Source organism: Aureobasidium melanogenum, assembly GCF_000721775.1.
Source record: "Aureobasidium melanogenum CBS 110374 unplaced genomic scaffold scaffold_25, whole genome shotgun sequence".
Taxonomy (NCBI): Eukaryota; Fungi; Ascomycota; class Dothideomycetes; order Dothideales; family Saccotheciaceae; genus Aureobasidium; species Aureobasidium melanogenum.
In genome coordinates, this window is record NW_024470077.1 from 136,097 (window position 1) to 156,201 (window position 20,105).

Consider the following 20,105-nt stretch of genomic DNA (forward strand, 5'->3'; position numbering starts at 1 on the left):
TTTCTCCTGACTGACGTAGACTTCACTATATTTGCCATTCGGGAAAACAGATGGCTGGAGGTAGTATCACGCTATTAATCATTTTGCTTTCTCACCATGACTTTTTGCCTACCATTTTCACATACACTTTTGTTCGTCGTGGTCTTCGTGTTGTTTTTACCTTCCTAGCATTTTTATCCATCCACCGTGACCGTTGAAAATGCTGAACCCGTCACACATACTCAGCCTACAAGCGTCAACACGACTAATAGCCCTTGTCACGATTGCATCTTCCGCCTTCACACATACTGCCCGCGCTCAAACAACGAGTAGCTGCAATCCAACACAACAGAATGGCTGCCCTGCTGACCCAGCGCTTTCAAAGTCAATCAACATCGACTTTACCTCTGGCGAATCAAACCAATTTACAGCATCCGGCTCACCAACATATGACTCGAATGGTGTATCATTTACGGTCGCTCAGTCAGGCGATGCACCCATGCTGACATCAAATTGGTACATCATGTTTGGCAAGGTCGAAGTGACCATGAAAGCTGCTCCTGGACAAGGAATAGTCAGTAGCTGCGTACTACAATCAGATGACCTGGATGAGATTGATTGGGAGTGGATTGGAAACCAGCAAGATCAAGTACAATCCATCTACTTCCGGAAAGGTGATGCTTCGACATCGGGACGTGGCGCAGCTTTTCACATGGAGAATCCTACAGAAGCCTTTCATACTTATACAATCGACTGGACATCGACAGAACTGGTCTGGCAGGTGGACGGAAAGACGCAGCGTGCATTGAAAGCTACCGATGCTGGTGATCAATACCCTCAGACGCCTATGATGATCAAGCTTGGTATATGGAGTGGTGGTGATCCGTCGAATGCTCCCGGTACAGTCGCGTGGGCAGGAGGAAGTACCGACTATGCAGCAGGGCCGTACACGATGGTCGTTCAATCCATGTCAGTCACCGACTATTCGACTGGCAAGTCTTACACATACTCAGACCAGACTGGAAGTTGGACAAGTATCAAAGCAGCTGGAGGATCGATCAATGGAGGCTCGACAAATGTTGATACTTCGGCACCTGCTATTACTTCGGTTGTAAGCGGTGCCGTTCCATTTGAAGGGACTCACCGCACCTGGTCTTCGGTCTCGACCCCAGGTATCGGCAACTGGAGAGCCACGGCGTCCGGCATGACCAGCACGGTAGCCACCACGTACCCCGGACTACCCAGCGGATGGACAGTAAACGGTGATGGTAAAGTTGTTCCTCCAAGCAAAGCCACCACAGGTGAGTCACAGGACCTAGAACACGACCCCTTGAGCTTAGATACTGACCAGCTCTACAGTTTCGATACCTCTCCGGATGGTTCTACTCCTCAGCTGCAGCCTCTCTTTGGGCTTTGCCATGGGCTTCTTGATGTGAAGATTCTGCTGAAAACCCCGCTTTCTTACGGAACAAGTCGCGATTTCCCCAATTCCTATTGATAATATTCGTAATGGAAAGTCTCATTCAGAGGAATGCCAACGGACAGACCCTCAGTCGCTCCACGAAAGCCGTTTGCCCCGCAAATGAGGATCGAGGGGGAGGAGCCATGTGAGCAGTCCTGGGGAATAAAACCACTTCGTTTTATGGCGTAGGCTTGGCTAGCATCAAACTATGACTAAAAATACGTAACAGAGTATGTAAAAATGAGCTCTTTGAAGAGACGAAAACAAGACAGTTGTTCCGATCGGAGGATGAGGGATATGGTGGTAAGAGGGTTATGTATGACTGCAAACACCATTCACTCTATACAGCCTTGATTGAAGCCAGGAAAATGGGCTTGCGGGCCAATTATGCCCGGTCCTATAGTCCGTCTATAACCGCGTAGTAGGGCGTCTAGGGCGTGAAGCTCTAGAAAAAGGCGCAGCAGTTTTGCTTGCGCGGGCCGAACATTTCGGTAGCGCTAAAATTTCCCCAGATCGTCTGTTTACGCTAGCGCCTCCGAGCCCCCGAGGTGATCAGGTACCAAGTGGGTATGCCGCGAGTATGCGAGAAAAAGTGGTCGAGTTGCAATTGACAATGATGCCATGTGACTGAGAGACGTTGGTATATATATAGAGCTGCTGCCAGGTCAGAGGGCCTGAGCCATTTACCGCTTGTTTCAAAACAGCTTCTCCTTGTTGTTATTGTTAAGGCCGCGTCTTTGTCGTGCGTCATTTTGAGAAACCTCGATCTATTCAAAAGGTTCTTGTTCCTGCTCCTTCTGAAAATCTCCTGAACCGTACCTTCCTCCGCAGCTGCTTGTTATTCGCAGCTACTTCGGCCTAGCTTGTCTCCGGTCTATTATAAACTGGCGTCTTACGCCCGCCGAGCTTCTCATTCCGACATCCACCTTTCTTCATCAAGGTGTTCCATCATAACACCATGTCGAGCCCAACTACCAATGGCCTTGCCAACGGCAATGGTGTCCCACACAACAAAGCTCTCGATCATGTCATCAGGCCCGCTGACAGACAACCCTCACCCCAACCTACACATTTGAGTGTTCCTGGCGCTTCAAGTCATTCCCGCGTCTTGAGCGAGCAGGGCTCTGGCTACGAAGCTCCCAAGTTCGAGGGCAAGACTCAACAAATGGAGGAGTAAGCACATTATGCAAGCTATCTCACAAGGACGTGCATTTAATTCGTATGCAGAGTCATGGACAAGATTGAAGCCAAGGGCTTCCTTCCTCCAGAGTTCGTCGAAAGTGAGACCCAATGGTTCTACAACGAACTGGGCATCGATGACATGTACTTCTCAACCGAGACTTCTGATGCGTAGGCGATTTCTTACACTGCATGTTTACTTGGCAACCACTAACTTTTTGCAGCATTGTCAGCCACATCCACTCGCTATACGCAGCCAAGGTTGCTGCATTTGCCAGAGATGACAAGCAGCTCGAGATTCGCCTCGACAAGGAAGCTACCGACCACGCTGTCTTCATCGATACCAGCAAGCCCGGTATCACCTCTGTTGGTGGACCTCGCTACGAGCAACGTATCGATGAGAAGTACCTCAACAACTCGAAGGGTGCCAACAGCTACCGTGTCGAGACATTCAGATCGTCTAGCAAATTGCCTGGTGATCTCGATCAGCAGCTGAGATGCTACTTCGTCTACCAGTGCTCTTTCGAGCAGCCCAGCGCCAGCCCCGAGGAGACCAACCTCGATCTGATTTCCGACAAGAGATTCCTCCAGAAAGCTACCAAGAACACTCGCGACATCTACCAACACATTCTTGAGTCGGCGGTCGCTAGAACTGGCCCCGTCATTGAGCTCTTTGAGATTAAGGGCTCAAGAGAAAAGAGATTGGTTATTGCATACAAGCAGGGCTCAGCCTTGGGTCTCTTCAGCGCCCTTAGTGATCTTTATCACTACTACGGCCTGACCTCATCTCGCAAGTACGTTGAGCAGTTCTCCAACGGATACACGATAATGTCGTTGTACCTTCGTCCTGTGCCTGGACCTGAGTCCAACATGCACCCTCCCATTGAGGCCTCCATTCACCAGATCATGAAGGAAGTCTCTCTGCTGTACTGTGTACCTCGCACCAAGTTCCAGAACCACTTCGCGACTGGCAATCTCAGCTTGCAGGAGACCATCTACGCGCACTGTGTGTGGGTCTTTGTCAGCCACTTCCTGAACCGTCTTGGTTCTGAGTACAACACCCTCAGCGCAATCCTGGACGCGAACAACAGTGTCCATGCTGAACTGCTTTCAAAGCTCAAGCGTCGTCTGCGTACCGAGACCTTCACCTCAGACTTCATTCTGGAAATCATTCAACAATTCCCTGACCTGGTCAAGGCTCTGTACCTCAACTTTGCCAATGCCCATTATGTTCAGACTCGTGACCAGGATGATTTCTTACCGACTCTGAGTTACCTTCGTTTGAAGGTCGACAAGGTTCTGAGCGATACCGAACTCAAGAACCTGATTTCGACCACCTGCCAGAACGAGCATCAAGAGATGGTCATGACAGCCTTCCGTGTCTTCAACAAAGCTGTTCTGAAGACCAACTACTATACACCCACCAAGACTGCTCTTTCGTTCCGCTTGAACCCCTCTTTCTTGCCTGTCGAGGAGTACCCCCAGCCTCTTTACGGTATGTTCTTGGTCATCAGCTCTGAGTTCCGTGGCTTCCATCTCCGTTTCCGCGACATCGCTCGTGGTGGCATCCGTATCGTCAAGTCTAGAAGTCCTGAGGCATACGACATCAATGCCCGCTCGCTCTTTGATGAGAACTACAACCTGGCAAACACTCAGCAAAGAAAGAACAAGGATATCCCTGAGGGTGGTTCCAAGGGTGTCATTTTGCTTGATGTTGAGCACCAAGAGAAGGCCAGTGTGGCTTTCGAGAAGTACATCGACAGTATTCTCGATTTGCTCCTTCCACCCACTAGTCCTGGTATCAAGGATCCCATTGTCGACCTTCACGGACAGCAAGAAATTCTGTTCATGGGCCCCGATGAGAACACTGCTGAACTGGTCGACTGGGCTACTGAGCACGCCAGAGCCCGTGGTGCCCCTTGGTGGAAGTCATTCTTCACCGGCAAGAGCCCTAAGCTTGGTGGCATTCCTCATGACAGCTACGGCATGACAACTCTGTCTGTTCGCGAGTATGTCTTGGGTATCTACCGCAAGCTTAACCTTGACCAAAAGAGCATGAGAAAGCTTCAAACCGGTGGTCCCGACGGCGATCTGGGAAGCAACGAAATCCTTCTTGGACAAGAGAAGTACACCGCCATTGTCGATGGTGCGGGTGTCCTCTTTGACTCCGAAGGTCTCGACAGAGAAGAATTGCTCCGCTTGGCCAAGAAGCGTGCCATGATTAATCAATACGATGTCTCGAAGCTCTCACCCCAAGGTTACAGAGTCCTGGTTGAGGAGAACAATATCACTCTTCCTTCGGGTGAAGTCGTGAACAACGGCATGGCATTCCGTAACACCTTCCATCTGCGCCAGGAGGCTTACGACGTCTTCGTACCCTGCGGTGGTCGCCCTGAGTCTATCAACCTGAACTCGGTCAACAAGCTCATTGTTGATGGCAAGTCGATTATTCCTTACATCGTTGAAGGTGCCAACCTCTTCATCACTCAAGACGCCAAGCTTCGTCTTGAAAAGGCTGGCTGTATCCTCTTCAAGGATGCATCTGCTAACAAGGGTGGTGTCACATCGTCTTCTCTTGAGGTTCTGGCTTCATTGTCGTTCGACAATGCTGGCTTCATTGAGAACATGTGTGTACACGAAGATGGCACTACTCCAGAGTTCTACAAGGCATACGTCAAGCAAGTTCAACAAACAATCTGCAACAACGCTAGACTAGAGTTTGAGGCCATCTGGAGAGAGAGCGAGGCCACTGGCATTCCCAAGAGTGTCCTCAGTGACCGTCTGAGTACCGCCATCACTAACCTCGACGAGGAACTTCAGAACACTGAGCTCTGGGACAATGTTGAGCTTCGCAGATCAGTACTCAAGGATGCCCTCCCCGGCTTATTGCTGGAGAAGATTGGTCTTGATCTCATTATCGAGAGAGTAAGTCATTTGCACATAAACATACTATAATCATCGTGCTAATCAATCCGGTAGGTTCCTGAAAACTACCTGCGCGCCATCTTCGGCTCATACTTATCATCCCGCTTCATTTATGAGCGCGGCATTTCGGCCAGTCAATTCGCCTTCTTCTCTTTGTAAGTCTGCCGATTGGAATGTACCAAGATGAACAAGCGGCTAATTATCAATTTAGCATGAACGAGCGTATGGCCAAATTGCGCTCATGAGCTTTGAGGAATGTGTCGTGTCTCTGAGGCCTCAACAGCAGGCCGGTCTTCTGCATTCTTCCGGCAGACAGACTCAAAAGTTATAAACAAATAATCATGCCGTGACGGTCAGGTGTTTGGGAGGTCATTTGCTTTATTTGCTGGTACTTCATACCTCCAGTTCATCGTAGCTTTCTACTGCTATATTTACTTGCTACAATTTCAAAAAGTATTTCATCAAGTTATTGGGTTGTTATTCTACTGTGGATATTCTTTGTAAGTTGACCTTCTGATTCTTCAAAGCTGTTGAGTTGTCAGACAGCTAGCCTCCTCGTGTACTAAACACCGTACTCCGGGACAGCTGAGAGCAAATTGTAGACTATGAAAAGGCACAATGTTTTCGAAGTCGGAGGGGTATCCGCTGAGAGGCAACAAGATGTCGACTCTCCGTGGACATGCCTCTGCTCCCCAAAACAATTGTGTCGTTTTATAGATATGCATTATATACTTTAGTACACGGGGAGGACGGACTGGGCGAGGTCTAACTCATGTGTCGCTTCTCCAATTGCCCGTCGCTGCTTGTTCTATATTGAAGTCAGTCACATACTAACGCAAGAAAGGCACCACTCGCTACCATGGCGCCTAAGAAAAAAGTAGAACGCACAGCAGCCTCGTCTCGGCCAAAACGGACCCCCAAACCAACCACTGTTGCCACATCTTCGGCTCCTGCTCCAAAGCCCAAGAAGAAGACGACTGCTAGCAAGAAAGCAGCAGCGACCAAAGTCACCAAGAAGACTGCTCCAAAGAAGGCTGCCACTAAGAAGTCTGCGCCTAAGAAGGCAGGAGCAATCGCCAAAAAAGGTGCCCAGAAGGCATCCACTGCAAAGTACGAGAAATGGGTTATCCCACCTTACGAAAACCCACATGGTCCCGTTGAAGGCCAGAAGAGGATTGACGCGAGAAAGAAAAAGGAAGCCGAGGCGTCAGAGAAATACAAACACGAAAACATTGGGTCTCGATACACTCCATCAGTGATCAAGGAGCTGAAGAAAGACTACGAAGAAGGTGTTTCCAAGGGCGAGTGGGAAAAAATGGGCTTCGACAACTTCCTCAAGACTTACAAGGGGTTTGACGCACAAGCCTGGGACAAGGCCCACGAGCGCAAGATTGGCAATATCGAGGGTGACTATACCAGCAAACAGGCCGACGCCATGATCAAAGATATGCATGCCAGGCGGGAGAAAGGCGAGATCCCTCACATCCTCACCATCACTGATTACCTATACTGGAAAGAAATCGACAAGGAGCGAGCCAAAATCATTGCAAAGTACAAGGCCGACTACAAAAAAGAGCAAAAAAAGAAGCAGGGAAACGCCAGTGCTGTCAGTTCTCCAGTCAAGAAAGTGCAGAACAGCATTGTTAATGCGAGTCCAGTCAAGAAAGCCCAGGATGCATTGACGAGGAGTAGGTCCAAAAGTCCTGAGAAACAGAAGAAGATTCGGAGTCATGATAGTGGTCATCAGGCTGATAATGAACAGCAGAGTGTTATGAGTAGGACTTGGGAGCTTGCTGCTAATGCTGTCGAGGCTATGAGGAGTGCGGTTAACCCGGAGTAGTTGTGTCAGTGGATCTCTTTTGTTACTTGGTTTTCGTAATGTCTAAGTTCATGTGCTTCTCTTGCCAACATTGAAAATAATGCTTTGCGTGTTGAGATATAATGCTTTGCATATCGAAATATAATGCTTTGCGTGTGTCATGTCTTGTAACTCCTGTCAATAATCTCATCTTACCTGTGGCGCATAGATGTCAGGAGCAATTTTCAATTCTGCATACTTGCAAAGAGCCTGTGCACTATCAATCAAACACCCCAATCCGTGTTGTGAATGCTCAAAGAAGCAAATATTGAGGCCTCGGAGAGGGATGAGTTGCCCGCACTTCGGAACAGTTCCATGGTCAGCAACCCGTACGCACCCGAGAAAGCCGACGAGGTTCCCCACAGGATCTCCACAGATCAAGTTCAAGGTTCGAGGCAAGGATTTAGATGCAAGATGTCGTGTGCAAGTGATTCTGTATGAGTGGAAGAGGTTGTTTGAGAAGGGCAGGCAAACAAGCAGAGGCCCACAAGATGCGGATCAGATGTTACACCAAGAGCAGGTCAGGTCTGTTTGTGTGTCGCTGACTGGGAAACGAGCATATTCGGCAGTCGGTCATTAGTGCTCGTGATTTGTGGCTTCTGTACAGCGTGACTCCTCATGATCTCGTCAGCCCCTGGAAAGTGTATCGGCTTCAAGCTATGAGGCCTTATTAAAGAGATGGACCAGTAGCACTCGTCTCTCGAGGTGCTACCGTTGATAAGAAGGAGAGAAGGCCGAGGGACGAGAAAGAAGTGTACTGGGCAAAATTAGCGCGACCCACGTTACGTCGGTCGGCATTAAGAGTCGACTAAACAGCGCAGCATCTGAACCTGAAATCAACCGGGTCTCTGGTCATCACAACCACAGCTTGTTCTCGTGGACCAATGCCTTGTCCTCACGCTCGCTATCACCCAAATATTTGCGTATCCTAAAACCTTCTCCTCGACCTCTTCTCGGCGTGTCCTTAGCATTGCGACTCGGCGTCGACTCACCAAGATCGGCATTCTACTACGAACGCGAGCGACAAACTTAGCACACGCGAGAGCGCAGTAGTGCAATTCTCTCACTTCTGGACGCAGCTTCAACCTAGTATATCTTGATCTCGTTGCCTCTGGACCGACGAGGATACGTCTCATATCCCCAAAGAAGTCTTCTCAACATCCCCAATGTCTGGCATCACACCGTCAAAACCGTGGGACGGTACAAGAGAATGGTTCTCACAACCAGTAGTCGCATCTTTCATTGCTGGAGGTGTGGCAGGTGCTGTATCGCGAACCGTCGTGTCACCACTTGAGCGTCTCAAGATTCTCTTCCAGATCCAGAGTGTCGGACGTGAAGAATACAAAATGTCAATAGGCAAGGCTCTGGGCAAGATGTGGCGCGAAGAAGGATTCCGTGGGTTCATGGCAGGCAATGGTACAAACTGCATTCGCATTGTGCCTTACTCGGCTGTGCAATTTGGAAGTTACAATTTCTACAAGCGGGTATGCGATGCGCCTTTGGCTCTTGTCTGTGGTCATGATCCTATGCTGATCTCTTCTAGTTCTTTGAAGATACCCCTGGTGCTCCCCTCGGTGCTATTCAGCGTCTTTCATGCGGTGCGATCGCCGGTATTACCTCAGTAGTATTCACCTACCCCCTCGACATTGTCCGAACACGACTCTCGATTCAGTCAGCCTCGTTCGCAGGCCTAGAAAAAGCAGAAGCTGGAAAGAAGCTACCAGGAATGTGGCCGACGTTGGTCAAGATGTATAAAACAGAAGGTGGTTTCTTCGCGCTGTACCGCGGTATAATCCCAACAGTTGCTGGTGTTGCGCCATACGTAAGAACTTCCCGCGATTGATATACGCCTGCAGAGCTGACTTTTGAAAGGTTGGACTGAACTTCATGGTCTACGAAACTGTTCGCAACTCGTTTACCCCAGAAGGCGCAGACAATCCCAGCGCTCTAGGAAAGTTAGGTGCAGGTGCTATCTCAGGAGCTGTTGCACAAACATGCACATATCCCTTGTAAGTCTTGTGTTGACTCGAGCGAACAAGCAGGCGCTGATTGATACTTGCAGCGACTTGCTTCGCCGAAGATTCCAGATCAACACCATGTCAGGCATGGGCTACCAGTACAAATCGATCTTCGATGCCGTTAGAGTGATTGTCAAGCACGAAGGTCTCAAGGGCCTTTACAAGGGCATTGCGCCTAACCTCCTCAAGGTCGCTCCCAGTATGGCTAGCAGTTGGCTGAGTTTCGAGCTCACGCGTGACTTCTTCGTTGGTCTAAAACCAGAAGTATAAGACCGACACGACTTCTTTTCTTCTCTGTCCAATCCCCTTCTTGCCCGTCTATATTTTGCTTGGACGACTCAGTTTGAGCGGAGGGTCACATTACAAAAATGCATGATGAAACATGTTTGCAATATCTTTCTTTTGTTCATTGACAGAAAAAAACCACGGCGTCTTGGGATACACAGTTTTCCTGAACCACCAGGCATCGCACGGAGTTTTAGGCGCACGGGAGGCAAGAGATGTGATGTAGTTGACCTAGATATGGAAGGCAGAGCATTGTATTGGCGCAAAGCCTTGAGGTGTACTTGGTGTGTCGCGTCGCATAGAGTGTGCATTTTGTGGAGATAAAATGTGCAACAGCTTGACAAGGCCGTGACAAGGCATACTGAGAACGTCACTACCAGTGGGTAGAGCAAGTCAATGACATCAAAACTACTCTTGCCGTAATCAAATACCTGTTCAGAATGTATACAGTGATTAATAGTCATGAATCGTTCACTTTCTGTGCAAAAGATTGATGTTGGCAAGTGGCAGAAACTGAGATCTGGCTTGGCGGGTAAACTCCGGTCAATTCGCCAACAAACGCTCGGGCCCGTTGCACCACGCACTTGCCAAATTTGCTGCGTCGACTTCTGCGCTCTTTCCTTGGACGAGACGACGAGACGACTTTTTCGACAACCATCCTCCCGGTCGACTAGCAGAAAACATGGGTATCGATCTTGACCACCACCACGTCCGTTCGGGCCACCGCAAGGCTCCCAAGTCGGACAACCCCTACACCGCTCTGCTGGTCAAGCTCTACAGATTCTTGAGCCGTAAGGAGCCCCTTCCAGAAGACAGCCATCGAAGCAAACGCCCATCCTGCACCGCCAGCAGCCGATTCCGCATGCATTGAATGAGAAAGAGAACGAAACTTGGCTGCTGCTGCGGTGCTGTTTGAATACGCGCGACCGCAACGATTCTTTGGCTGCGAGAAAACCTACAAGAGCGCAGGGCTGACATTTTTTGCGCAAAGGCCGTACCGACAGCAAGTTCAACGCCACTGTCCTCCGTCGCTTGATGATGAGCAAGATCAACCGCCCTCCTATGTCGCTCTCCAAGATCGTTGCCACTGCTGCCAACAAGCACTCCAGCAAGGCTCACGAGGGCAAGACCATCGTCTTGGTCGGCACCGTCACTGACGACAACCGTCTCCTTGAGCTCCCCAAGCTCTCGATTGCCGCCCTCCGCTACACCAACACTGCCCGCGCCCGCATTGTCGCCGCTGGTGGTGAGGCCTTGACCATCGATCAGTTGGCCATGCGCGCCCCTACCGGTGCCAACACCCTCCTCCTCCGTGGCCCCAAGAACGCCCGTGAGGCCGTCAAGCACTTCGGCTTCGGTCCCCACTCTCACAAGGCACGTCAAATCATCTTCCTGTTTCGCAAACAGCTACAGCAGCAGCACACGTCCCGGATGTACACATATACTAACAATCTCTGCAGAAGCCTTACGTCGAGAGCAAGGGTCGCAAGTTCGAGCGTGCCCGTGGTCGCAGACGCTCGAAGGGTTTCAAGGTGTAAGCAATTTACACTGTTGGGATCGGGGTGTTATTCATGGGGTTCAAAATGGCTGTCTCTGGGTGATATCAATCATGAGGCGAGACATGATGAGATTCTCTTTGCTAGCGAATTTAAGCATCTTCCGGGACAAATTGGTTGGTGTTACAAAAAAAGCGCCGTTTTCGCAAAAAGGAACAACAACGATCAAATGGCAATATTTCATGACGTGACTGCAATACCGCTGTCCCCATGCTTCGAGAGTCTGTCCGTCCAATGTCATTATCGATCGAGAGGCACTTTTACTCCTGCCAATTTGTCCACCAAAAACTTTCAATTACTTCATTCACTCTTCCAGACTCTATCATCTAGGTGTTTTGTCTCTTGTGATATCTTGCATGCATGTTGAATTGATCACTCTGACTCGTCTTCCGACTGCTCGCAAACACAAACCGCAAGCAGACGAGATCGACCCTCAGAATTTGACTTTAGCAGTCATATTTCTTGGCGCTCAAACATTTACATAGAATCACTATCGCGACCTCTCACCCGCTCGTATTTGATCTACATCTATACAATTACGCAAACATGGACAAGAAGGTTGTAGGTCTGCTTGGAGGTGGTCAGCTGGGCCGTATGTTCGTCGAGGCTGCGAACCGCCTCAACATCCAAGTCAACATTCTGGACGCAGCAAAGTCACCCGCAAAGCAAATCAGCAGCCATGAAGGCCACTTCGAAGGATCATTTAAGGACCCGGAAGCCATTGAAAAATTGTCAAAAACTTGCGATGTCGTCACCGTGGAGATTGAGCACGTAGACACTCAAATTCTGGAAAAGATCTCATCTCAGGTCGCTGTGGAGCCTAGCTGGAAAACCATTCGCATGATCCAGGACAAGTATGCGCAAAAGGAGCATCTTCAAGAGCACAATGTCGCTACTGCTTACTCGATTCCTTTGGCTGGAGCTACCAAGGAGGACTTGCAGAAGGTTGGCGAGCAGATTGGTTTCCCTTTCATGCTCAAGTCACGCACAGAGGCATACGATGGACGTGGAAACTTCCCGGTCAAGTCATCTGCCGATTTTGACGCTGCGTTGAAGGCTCTCGGAAACCGTCCTCTGTATGCTGAGAAGTGGGCCAACTTCAAGGCTGAATTGGCGGTCATGGTTGTTAAGACTAAGGATGGTGTTCTGGCTTACCCTACTGTCGAGACCATCCACGAGGACAGCATCTGCAAGCTCGTATATGCTCCTGCACGTAACGTCTCCAAGAAGGTGCTCGAGCAGGCTCAGGAGTTGGCCAAGAAGGCCGTTGCTTGCTTCTGGGGCAAGGGTGTGTTTGGTGTCGAGATGTTCCTGCTCGACGATGACAGTCTCTTGATCAATGAGATTGCTCCTAGACCTCACAACTCTGGCCACTACACTATTGAGGCATGCCCCATCTCGCAGTACGATGCTCATCTGCGCTCAATCTTGGACATCCCTATTCAGCAACATGAGCTGCGCATCAGAGAGCCTGCGATTATGCTCAACATCCTTGGTGCTTCTACACCTGACTCTGCTGTTCAGGTCGCCGAACGTTCCATCGCTGCTGGCGTTGGCGCTTCAATTCACTTGTACGGCAAGGGTGATGCTCGTCCCGGCAGAAAGATGGGCCACATGACTCTTACAGCACCCAGCATGCGTGAGGCTGAGAAAGCCATGCAGCCCCTGCTAGACATCACCGACGAGATCCGCAGCAAGAAGAGCGCACCAGCCGCTGCCTCCTCAGCCGCCAGCGGAGCCGGTCAAGCACAAAACGCCATGGTCGGTGTCATCATGGGCTCCTACAGTGACATGCCCGTCCTCCAAGCCGGCATCAACATCCTCAAGAAACTCAACATTCCTTTCGAGACACACATCACCTCTGCACACCGCACCCCCGACTGGATGTCTGAGTACGTTCACGGCGCCATGCCCCGTGGTATCCAGGTCCTCATTGCCGCAGCAGGCGGTGCAGCACACTTGCCCGGTATGGCCGCCTCGCACACCGCCATCCCCGTCATTGGTGTTCCCGTCAAGCCCACCATTGGCGATGGCACCGACAGTGTGTTGAGTATTCTCAACATGCCTCGTGGCGTGCCTGTTGCCACTGTTGGCACCAACAACAGCACCAATGCTGCTTTGTTGGCTGCGAGAATTGTTGGCTTGAAGGAGGCTAGCATTCAAAAGGCGCTTATCGAGTATGCTGATAACTCTACCGCTGAGGTCATGGAGCGTGAGCGTGCTATGAACGAGCAAGGTTGGGATGCTGTCTATGAGCAGTGGCACGGTGCTAAGAAGTAGATGGAAAATGGTTTATTGGACATGAGTGGATGAACGGAATTAGGATTGTGTGTAGATAGATGAAGTTTCCACAAGCTGAGAATTGTAAAATGTTGCTCGTCATAAGGTATTCTAGCATTAAACTCTTTGCAGAGTACTGAAATTGTCAGACTGATGAGCTTATTTTGAGACAGGCTGGCATAAGCACCTCAATCAACTGCTGGGAGAAAAGGTCGAATGTTGAAACATCTTCGCATTGGTGGTATCATAAGAAGCAAAAGAAGTATGAAAAACTGGCAGTCTGCAATATCAGTCACCAGTCTAATCTCCAGCAGCACCATCATCAGCATCTTGGGTAGTACCGCCCTCGGCCATGCTTGTGTCTTCTTGCTCGGCTTGTGTGCTCGTCCCTTCTTGACTAGGTCCTGCAGCAGTGGAAGCTGCTTCAGCAGGCGTATCTTCGTTGGTCTCAGTAACTGCATCAGGTGCTGCGACTATCTTTCTCTTCTTGCGTGGACGACCCTTGGGTCTTGAGTCACGTCTGGCCTCGGGCAGACCCAAGCTCTGGCGCAACCTTTTGCCGCTTGGAGCGCCTCCACGAGCACCGCCACGAGCTAGTGTTCTTCTCTTGCGCGTGACTAGCTTGTTGCCATCGGCATCAGCGTCCTTGTTTGCATCGTCCTCGTTTTCATCTCCACTGCCTTCTTCTTCAGCATCCTCTTCAGGGTTTGGGCGAGCATATGCGGGACGTCGGTTCAGTCTGGTGAGTCGAGCTGTTTGTTCTGCCTTTTCTCTTTTTGCGCGTGCGGCTGCCTCTGCCTTGTCCTTCTTGCTACGTGCGCTCTCCTTCTCGATGTAGTCCGCACGTTCTTCCTCCCAGCCTTCGGGTGGATGGTAGACCTTGATGTTTGTGACAGGCACAGCATCCTGGTCACCGCGACGAGCCTTGATAGCGGACAGGGCTTCCAGGAACTTAGCCTGGCTTGTCCGTTGAGCACTAGCGGTTGAAGGGAGAGCAATGCGCAAGCCTTGGGCTGTGGTGTGCTCAATGACGTCTCCCTCGGCTGTTGTGTATATAGTCTCGGGACCAGCATAAGCGGCTCTGATGGCACTCGGGGCAGCGGTTTCTCGAGGTTGGATGCTGGCTGGTATTGCGACAAGTCGAGCAGCGCTCGTGCCCAAGACGTCGAAAGAAGGAGTGGAGCGAAGAGCTGTGTGGTCGGGATCGAAGTCTGTCGGCGGCGGGGCAAGAAAGATTTGAGTAGCTAGATCGGTGGCCCATTGGCATGAGTAGATGGAGTTGTTGTAGGAGATGATAGGATTTCTGTCATGCAAGCCGACAATCTGCATGCGCTCAGTTGTTGTGTTTGCTGATTCTCCATGGTCATCTTGAGTTGCGCCGTCCTTGGTAGCAGACTCGGGGGTACCAGGGGCATTGGCAAGACTCTTGTTAGATCCGCGAGTTGTCGACTTTTGAGCTTTCGTGCGCCTGTCTCTAGCAAGGGCGGGTGGGATGTGCGTTGTCAAATCGAGGGTCAAGTAGAAATCGTCGACCACATTGGTGTCGTACTCGTACTCCCACTCGGACTCATCCTCCGAGCCTGCCATGTCTGTGCTTGTCATGTTTCCAGAGAGATGGCATGCTTAACTCTGGTTTATTCGCATATTCATGTGCATGTGCATGGATAGCTTCAAGCTTGAGGCTCAAACAATTTGGCCAATCTTCAAACATTCGCGACAAAGCCGACGGGCCGGGGCTCGGAAGCTGCTGCTAGCGCCATCCGGCTGCATCAACCGACAGTGACGATTCTGGTTGTCTCACGGTGGTCTCTCTTGGGCATTGGTCGATAGAACTCTCAACATGCATGATTGCCTCAGATCCGGTTCTCTGGCTTATCTCGTCTCGTCCTCTTTTCTCCTCTCCATCTTTCCATTTTTGTCAAACCAATTGCTGATTTGAACAATTCTTGCCCAATTCGAGAAGCCTGCTCTTCGTCATCACCCCGCGTCCGATCAATCCGCAAAGGGTCCAACGCCTCTCGTCGCGACGCCATCGAGTACGTGTTGCTTGCCGCTCATATTGTCGGAAAGAATTGCTCTTGCGTTTCCGGGTTATGCGTTATTATGGTGCTGCATTCTGCTGTCGGTTTTGATTGGCATTGCTTGTCTTGCATGGCTGACGCGGTTCCCTTGCCTTGTTTTAACCCAAAAGCTTACTTGTCGTCACTTGCCTCCGTCCAAACACAAATTGCACATCCGACAGTTATGACTCCGTCTTCTTGTAGCATGTGATTACCTATACGGACTTTCGCTGACCCGTGCATCCGGATGACAGTGGATTCAGCTGCTTACAACGGCAATTTGGATCATCAACCATCTCGTACCTCTTTCCTGTCTTTTTCACCTCACAACATTGCTGCCACTTTCTCTCCCGGCAGCCGCAATCCTCCTCATGTCATGAAGCAAGCTCACCACACTCGCTCCAAGAATACTTCTGCTGCAAAGGCTGTGATGTGCCAAAACTGGATCCAGCCTATGGCTGTTGTACCTGCAATACTCTGCTGCTTGACACTAACATCAGCACATCCACATTCAGGCCCGGCCGGTCATGTTGCCACTCAAGTCGAAACCTCTGGCTGGGCTCAATCTTCTCTGTCATGGGTAAACAAACAGACTTGTCGATGGTTGAGCAATTGCGGAACAGAGCGCTCAAGTGGCGAACGCTTGCTTTACCAGGACTTGTCGTCAAGCCAGCAAATGCCTCTGTCACAAGGCAGTCCCTTGGACAGACCGGATTCATCAACTTTCTGGACGAGTGGCCTTGAAAATCCAGAAGACTGGTCAAAGGAAGAGCATCTCTCAAGAAACATCCCTCAATATGTCTATGACTACACGCCATACGTCCATCTGTTCTCAGGGGAGCAATTCTGGCCCTGTGATATTGCTGAACATCTCGTTCATACATCGCCTTACGCAAATTACACTCTCATCCGAAGCATGGAGAACGATAGGACGCTTGACAATCTTGATGAGCTGAATGAGTATGGTCACTTTGCATATCTCAAAAGCGAGGACAATGTAGAAGAGCGACCTGATTGGCTAGGGGGAAGTTCGAACATACCCAGAGGCCCTGAAGACTTGTATGACAAACCATCTGATCTAGTGTCGAAGAACCCGCTGGTCGAGTCAGGACATGTGCGAGGTCAGAAACGATGGAATGAATTCGGAAGACATGGTTCCGAAGGTCGAGGCAAGCCTTCAGACAAGCTGCAAGAGCGTGGCGGGCACAGCTCTGCACCAGCAGTGCTCATCGTTGTGCCAAAGGAAGACGGAGTGGTCGACGCATTCTGGTTCTACTTCTACAGCTACAACCTTGGAAACAAGGTACTGAACATTCGATTCGGTAACCATGTGGGAGACTGGGAGCACTCAATGGTCAGATTCCGCAACGGTACTCCTGAAGCAGTGTATATCTCGGAACACGGAGCGGGAGAGGCATACGCTTACCATGCCATCGAGAAATACGGCAAGAGACCAGTCATCTACAGTGCAACGGGCACACACGCAATCTATGCAACGCCAGGGTTACACCCGTACGTATTGCCGTGGGGCCTCTTGCACGACCAGACAGATAAAGGACCCCTCTGGGACCCCAATTTGAACCATCACGCGTATGTGTACAACTACACATCTCGACAGCTAAAATCATCGGCGCAGACACCATATGCGCCGGTGAGTTGGTTCAATTTCAAGGGCCACTGGGGAGATAAAATCTACCCCATGAGCGACAAGAGGCAGTACCAATTCTGGGGACAGTATCATTATGTGAGCGGGCCCTTCGGACCACGCTTCAAGAACCTAGGTCGCAAGAAGGTCTGTCAGAACATGCGAGAACAGTGTATAATCAGACATTGGCTTGGAGAGGAGGAGGGCAGCAATGACGGAGAGAAGAAGTTGCCAGGGGAGGAAATAGGGGATGCGATAGAGGGTCCAGAGACGGCAGAGTAGCGGACGGGAAAATACATCTGACAAAATGGACATGACACATGTTTCAGGATCTTCTCAACCATCAACTCGGTGTATATAGGTATCTTTTAGCAGCAGGGCGATAACGGAATGGAAATAAAGCTTATCAAGGTTCAAATGTTATCTCACGCCAATGCAATTAGGCTGTGGCTAGTGCGTCACGATGGGCTCACGAGGAAACAGGCCATGTCAGGCAGGAATGGTGCCATGCGCTCAGCAATGTATCGTGACTCGTCGAGCAGGCGCATGAGTCTAGCTATTCGTTTGATGCCTTTTCTGCAAGCCTTTCGTTTTTGTCTTGCTGCTTGCATGATGGAAGTGATGGAATACTGATGCTGTTGTCTGTACATCAATAAACGGCGACTCCGTACGATAAGAAGCAATACCCCAGATCGACGACGCATGCTGTCTCGTGTGCAACAAGCAACATCAACTGCAGCCAACCCAAAGCACTCCTTGCTTGCACCTATTCTCCTGAGAAGAATCCGAACCTCCATCCTAAGCTACGCACAACCATCAAGCCAACATGGCCTTCCGACAGCCGCTCCAGCAGCGGCGTCAAATCCAACGACCAGTATCTATCCCACACTCCCTTGTCGCCCATGACGCCACACATCACGGTCGAGTGGATGAGTCGCAAGAGTGGATCCTCTTCTCACCACAACACGAAACAGAGCCCTCTTTGACCTCGTATACCTCACAAACTTCTCACATTCAACAAGCGCCTGGCTATTCTGACCTTGATTCTATTGAAACTGGCGACCGTTCGAATCAAAGGCAAACCGACGATGATGCTGAGGGCACCTGCCAGGGCACCGAGATTGACGAAGATGAAGAAGAAGAGCTGGACAGTCTAGATGACGGCCTACATACCTTCCATCCATCCTTCGCTCTCGATCAGAGTGGTGGTGCAGTGCTGCCTAACCATGATGGCATGGGCTCTTTCCCCGCACTCTATCATAACAACGACAATGTTCAAGAACATCTATGGCAGTTTGAGAGATATAATCCAACCAATCGACGTCGACCTCAACGACGGCGCAGCAGTGTCCAGCGCAAGTTCGATGTCCTGGAGGATCTAGAAACGGACAAACAAGAGGAGAGGCGACTGCGTATCGAGAAGTGGCGTTTGGAGCAAAGTCGTGCCGTGCTTGAGGAGATCGAAAAGGAGACTCGCAGACGGAGACGGAGACTATCAATCGCCTCACGTACTGCTTCGAATGCTGCATCAAGTACAGACACTGAGACCGAGTCATTTTGGCAGCGTGTCACTCGCAGAGTCATCAAAGATCTCATGGGCTTGGATGACACCACTCTATCCGTCATATTTGGCGAAGAACTCGCTCCAGAATCTCAAACGACGCCAACTCAGCAGTCTCCTTTGGCTGAAGCCTTTTCAGCACATCAAGATCGAGTATGGGAGAACCGGCTCCTGAACAGAATTGCGAAGGAGCTTGGTATACTCGCCAACAAACTTGCCGAAAACGATCGCCAAGATCGCACTTTCAGCACGTATAAATCTTACCAGGTTGATCAGTCCGCTCAATCACAATCTCGGCAGATCCCCGCGTCCACTGCGACAGCGCACTCCATCGATGCCCCCGACTCTAACATTGCTCCTCCTCTTTTTGCTCCTACTTTCACAAACCCTCCTGTATCACCTGCTGTTGAAGCAGACACTTCTCTATGGGGCATTCCAGAACAACCTCAAGAATCGGCCGAAGATGAAGCGCCACAACAAGCCAAGGATCAAGAAGCCGAGTATTGGGAGCGCGATTTGGACATTGGCGTGGTATTCAGATACCTTCGTAGCCGCTTTACATCACGTCCACCATCACCGACCCCTGTTGACTCACAAACACAAACACAACCAGCATCGCAGAGCGTTCTACCAGCAGACTGGGCCTCACCCAGCAATGCTACCGTTACGGCTTCGGCACTAGGCACTTCTCCAGAGTCACGACGTCGAGCCGATCTCATCAGACGACATCACCCGCTAGTCTCCCACGCAGCCTCGGTGTCTGCACAACGTAGACGTGAGAGTGTCTTGTTGCACACACTCATGCATCGCCGTGCACAGAGCAGTAGCTGTGCTAGCCAAAGCACCAAGCGCACGCGTTCTGGAGGCTCACGCCGTTACTGGGACTTCCCGAGCAGCACTGGCAGTGTGGTTAGTGTTGGAAGCACTAATGAGGGTGTCTTGGGTGGTTGGGGCGAGGTTTGAGCCATGGGTGTACACGATGGCGTCTTCGAGGCGGGACCTGGGCGTTCGCATGTCTTCATCATTTTGTACGATTGGAGTGGAGTTAGTGATGCGGATTGGCTGTTTCACGCATATCATGTTCTCGTTTTCGCATTTTGCATTTGGCTGTTTTTCATCTCTCTGCTCTTTCTTGCCATGACCTGTTGCTTTCGCTCTCCTCTTACATCATATCCATCTTAGAAGCACCAGACAGATACCAGAAACCTAGAACAATATTCTTATACGAAACAAACTCAAGGGATTTTCAAGCCATCTTCATGAAATATTCGTACATAAGTTTACAGCGAGGGAACCA

General features: G+C 50.4%; 9 protein-coding genes across 9 annotated transcripts; 8 read left to right on the plus strand and 1 right to left on the minus strand.

Moving 5' to 3' along the window:
• Positions 1-96: 96 nt before the first annotated feature.
• M437DRAFT_78190 (cell wall glucanase) lies at positions 97-1,415 on the plus strand (the record flags this gene model as incomplete). The annotated part of the gene is made up of 3 exons (XM_041026950.1): positions 97-131; positions 226-1,280; positions 1,339-1,415. 3 exons carry the CDS (start codon positions 97-99, stop codon positions 1,413-1,415), a joined length of 1,167 nt encoding a protein of 388 aa, XP_040876396.1.
• A 984-nt stretch (positions 1,416-2,399) lies between these two features.
• M437DRAFT_57139 (NAD-dependent glutamate dehydrogenase) lies at positions 2,400-5,790 on the plus strand (the record flags this gene model as incomplete). Its single annotated transcript, XM_041023173.1, has 5 exons — positions 2,400-2,614; positions 2,669-2,791; positions 2,845-5,545; positions 5,600-5,700; positions 5,757-5,790. The coding sequence occupies 5 exons, from the start codon at positions 2,400-2,402 to the stop codon at positions 5,788-5,790; spliced, it is 3,174 nt and encodes a 1,057-aa protein (XP_040876397.1).
• A 614-nt stretch (positions 5,791-6,404) lies between these two features.
• M437DRAFT_69064 (uncharacterized protein) lies at positions 6,405-7,385 on the plus strand (the record flags this gene model as incomplete). The annotated part of the gene is made up of 1 exon (XM_041025213.1): positions 6,405-7,385. One exon carries the CDS (start codon positions 6,405-6,407, stop codon positions 7,383-7,385), a length of 981 nt encoding a protein of 326 aa, XP_040876398.1.
• Positions 7,386-8,569: 1,184 nt separating this feature from the next.
• M437DRAFT_87645 (mitochondrial carrier) lies at positions 8,570-9,691 on the plus strand (the record flags this gene model as incomplete). The annotated part of the gene is made up of 4 exons (XM_041028677.1): positions 8,570-8,887; positions 8,947-9,225; positions 9,276-9,412; positions 9,466-9,691. The coding sequence occupies 4 exons, from the start codon at positions 8,570-8,572 to the stop codon at positions 9,689-9,691; spliced, it is 960 nt and encodes a 319-aa protein (XP_040876399.1).
• Positions 9,692-10,388: 697 nt separating this feature from the next.
• M437DRAFT_57186 (ribosomal protein L18e) lies at positions 10,389-11,244 on the plus strand (the record flags this gene model as incomplete). The annotated part of the gene is made up of 3 exons (XM_041023179.1): positions 10,389-10,497; positions 10,698-11,100; positions 11,184-11,244. The coding sequence occupies 3 exons, from the start codon at positions 10,389-10,391 to the stop codon at positions 11,242-11,244; spliced, it is 573 nt and encodes a 190-aa protein (XP_040876400.1).
• A 564-nt stretch (positions 11,245-11,808) lies between these two features.
• M437DRAFT_78193 (Phosphoribosylaminoimidazole carboxylase) lies at positions 11,809-13,542 on the plus strand (the record flags this gene model as incomplete). Its single annotated transcript, XM_041026951.1, has 1 exon — positions 11,809-13,542. One exon carries the CDS (start codon positions 11,809-11,811, stop codon positions 13,540-13,542), a length of 1,734 nt encoding a protein of 577 aa, XP_040876401.1.
• A 300-nt stretch (positions 13,543-13,842) lies between these two features.
• On the minus strand, positions 13,843-15,144 carry M437DRAFT_57162 (uncharacterized protein; the record flags this gene model as incomplete). Its single annotated transcript, XM_041023176.1, has 1 exon — positions 13,843-15,144. One exon carries the CDS (start codon positions 15,142-15,144, stop codon positions 13,843-13,845), a length of 1,302 nt encoding a protein of 433 aa, XP_040876402.1.
• A 912-nt stretch (positions 15,145-16,056) lies between these two features.
• On the plus strand, positions 16,057-17,529 carry M437DRAFT_57176 (uncharacterized protein; the record flags this gene model as incomplete). The annotated part of the gene is made up of 1 exon (XM_041023178.1): positions 16,057-17,529. One exon carries the CDS (start codon positions 16,057-16,059, stop codon positions 17,527-17,529), a length of 1,473 nt encoding a protein of 490 aa, XP_040876403.1.
• A 544-nt stretch (positions 17,530-18,073) lies between these two features.
• On the plus strand, positions 18,074-19,771 carry M437DRAFT_78196 (uncharacterized protein; the record flags this gene model as incomplete). Its single annotated transcript, XM_041026952.1, has 1 exon — positions 18,074-19,771. One exon carries the CDS (start codon positions 18,074-18,076, stop codon positions 19,769-19,771), a length of 1,698 nt encoding a protein of 565 aa, XP_040876404.1.
• Positions 19,772-20,105: the final 334 nt, after the last annotated feature.